Source organism: Hippocampus comes, unplaced genomic scaffold (assembly GCF_001891065.2).
Source record: "Hippocampus comes isolate QL1 unplaced genomic scaffold, H_comes_QL1_v1.1 scaffold221, whole genome shotgun sequence".
In the NCBI taxonomy this organism is placed as follows: domain Eukaryota; kingdom Metazoa; phylum Chordata; class Actinopteri; order Syngnathiformes; family Syngnathidae; genus Hippocampus; species Hippocampus comes.
Window position 1 is genome coordinate 25,642 of NW_017806070.1, and position 1,755 is coordinate 27,396.

Here is a 1,755-nt window from a genome sequence, read left to right on the forward strand (position 1 = left end):
CATATTTATGAAAATAAAATAACATAAATTATAAAATAACATAAAATACATAAAAGTAAATTTACTTTTCTGAGAATGTTTAGGCCAGCAGAGAAGGCCTTGCTGGCCCTCAGGGTCCGCCACTGCCGAAACCCCTCCCTAAAATAAATAAATAAATAAATAAATAAAACCCGCGGTGCACCCTGTCTCGTAAAAAATTGACTAATGGTGAAAAGATTGGGTCAGAAAAAAAATGATTGTTTATTATTCATAAATTGTGCCTTTCAAGAGCCCAGAAAGGGTTAATATCTGGCTATGTGTGGCTTTTTGGAAAACAAATGTTGACGTCTAGACACCTCCTGTGATTGTCACACTTTTTGTTCCAAACCGAACCTGGACCCCGTCAGAGAAGGGAAAAGTTATTTGGCCCTCACAGGAAAAAGTTTGGGGACCCCTGCCCTAAGGTGACATGGAAGGAAAAAAAAAAAAACAACTTTGCCATACCTTGCAAAGTTTTGCATTCCCTCTCCGTAGAAAAGAGGTTTTGAACGACTACATTTAGATTTGTGGATATGGGATTTCGCTAGAATAATTATTAACTTTATAATAAAGACTTGTTTAGTTTTTTCATTGTTGTTTAAGAAGCCAAACTACATTTTTCCAGTAAAGCGCAAACATTAACAAACTATTAAAACTCAACATTATTAAAAATAAATCGAGATATAGCTTTCGAAAATTTGTTGGTGTACGGACAGCTGCTTGAACAAGTGGATCATCGTTTCAGGGGACATTCCACAAAACAAACAATCAACACAGATGGTGAAGTGAAGATACTGTCGCGACGTAGCGCAGCTTTGACGTTTCTCAGCTATTCTTCAAGAGCCGGAAAGAGCACAAGCTGGTCATGTGACTTGTGCGCGTGACCACAGGCGTCTCAGCTGGTGAAAGACCGGAGGACAGTTTTCGTTTTACGCATCGTTGATGCAGTTCTAAATTACCTTTCCGGCAGGTATGTGGAGCCGTTTCATGTTTCGAAAATACTTTTAGCTCACTTCTGTAATGTAGTCAGCTGGTATAACTTGTTAAACACTTTCGAAACCAAGTCAAATGGCGAAACGGAGCATTTAAGAGCAAAGTGGCGCTAGTTAGCTTGCGCGCTAGCATCATTGAATGTGTTTGTTGGTAAACTTAACTGTTGCGTACGGTAATTGTTGTTTGTTGTCACGAATATTGAATTTATTAGTGTTTTATTCCTAATGCCAATAGAAATATTGAATGACACGTGAGGAGACTGGCCACCATGGCAGATGTGAGTATTTCCAGCTTCCTACGTGTTTCTTACTGTGCCTTTAGCACAAATGTTACATTTTAGACAACTTTACGATTGCGTGACCATATTCTCTCCATATGAATTTTATATTATGGTTATCAGTGTTAGTATAGTAATTCTAAAATAAGTGTCAAAATTAATCTTTGAATCGGAAAATGGATGGATGGATATACTTAAGACAACTGCGTCAAAGTATTTATTGACCTTGCGTTCGTGTACAATTTTGGGTGGTGATCATGAAGTATTTTTGGGGGACCTTTTATTTTATTAAGTATATGGAGGGGTAGGTTGAACATAATCATAGAGTGGAAGTAAAGTTTACACGATCCGCTCAAATGCTAGGTTTTTGAGACTAAGAAAACTGATTCGAAACCGTTGTCAGTCCAAGAAAATGACGAAATGATGTCACACACACACACACACACACATATATATATATATATATA

General features: G+C 37.4%; 1 protein-coding gene across 1 annotated transcript in view; it reads left to right on the forward strand.

Annotated features, from left to right (window-relative positions):
• Positions 1–856: 856 nt before the first annotated feature.
• lamtor3 (late endosomal/lysosomal adaptor, MAPK and MTOR activator 3) overlaps positions 857–1,755 on the forward strand; it is a 27,171-nt gene continuing 26,272 nt past the window's right edge. Inside the window, exons 1-2 of the mRNA XM_019893856.1 lie at positions 857–988; positions 1,246–1,288. Coding sequence (XP_019749415.1) covers positions 1,280–1,288 — 9 coding nt within the window. The 5' untranslated portion in view covers positions 857–988; positions 1,246–1,279. The remainder of the gene's footprint in view (positions 989–1,245; positions 1,289–1,755) is intronic.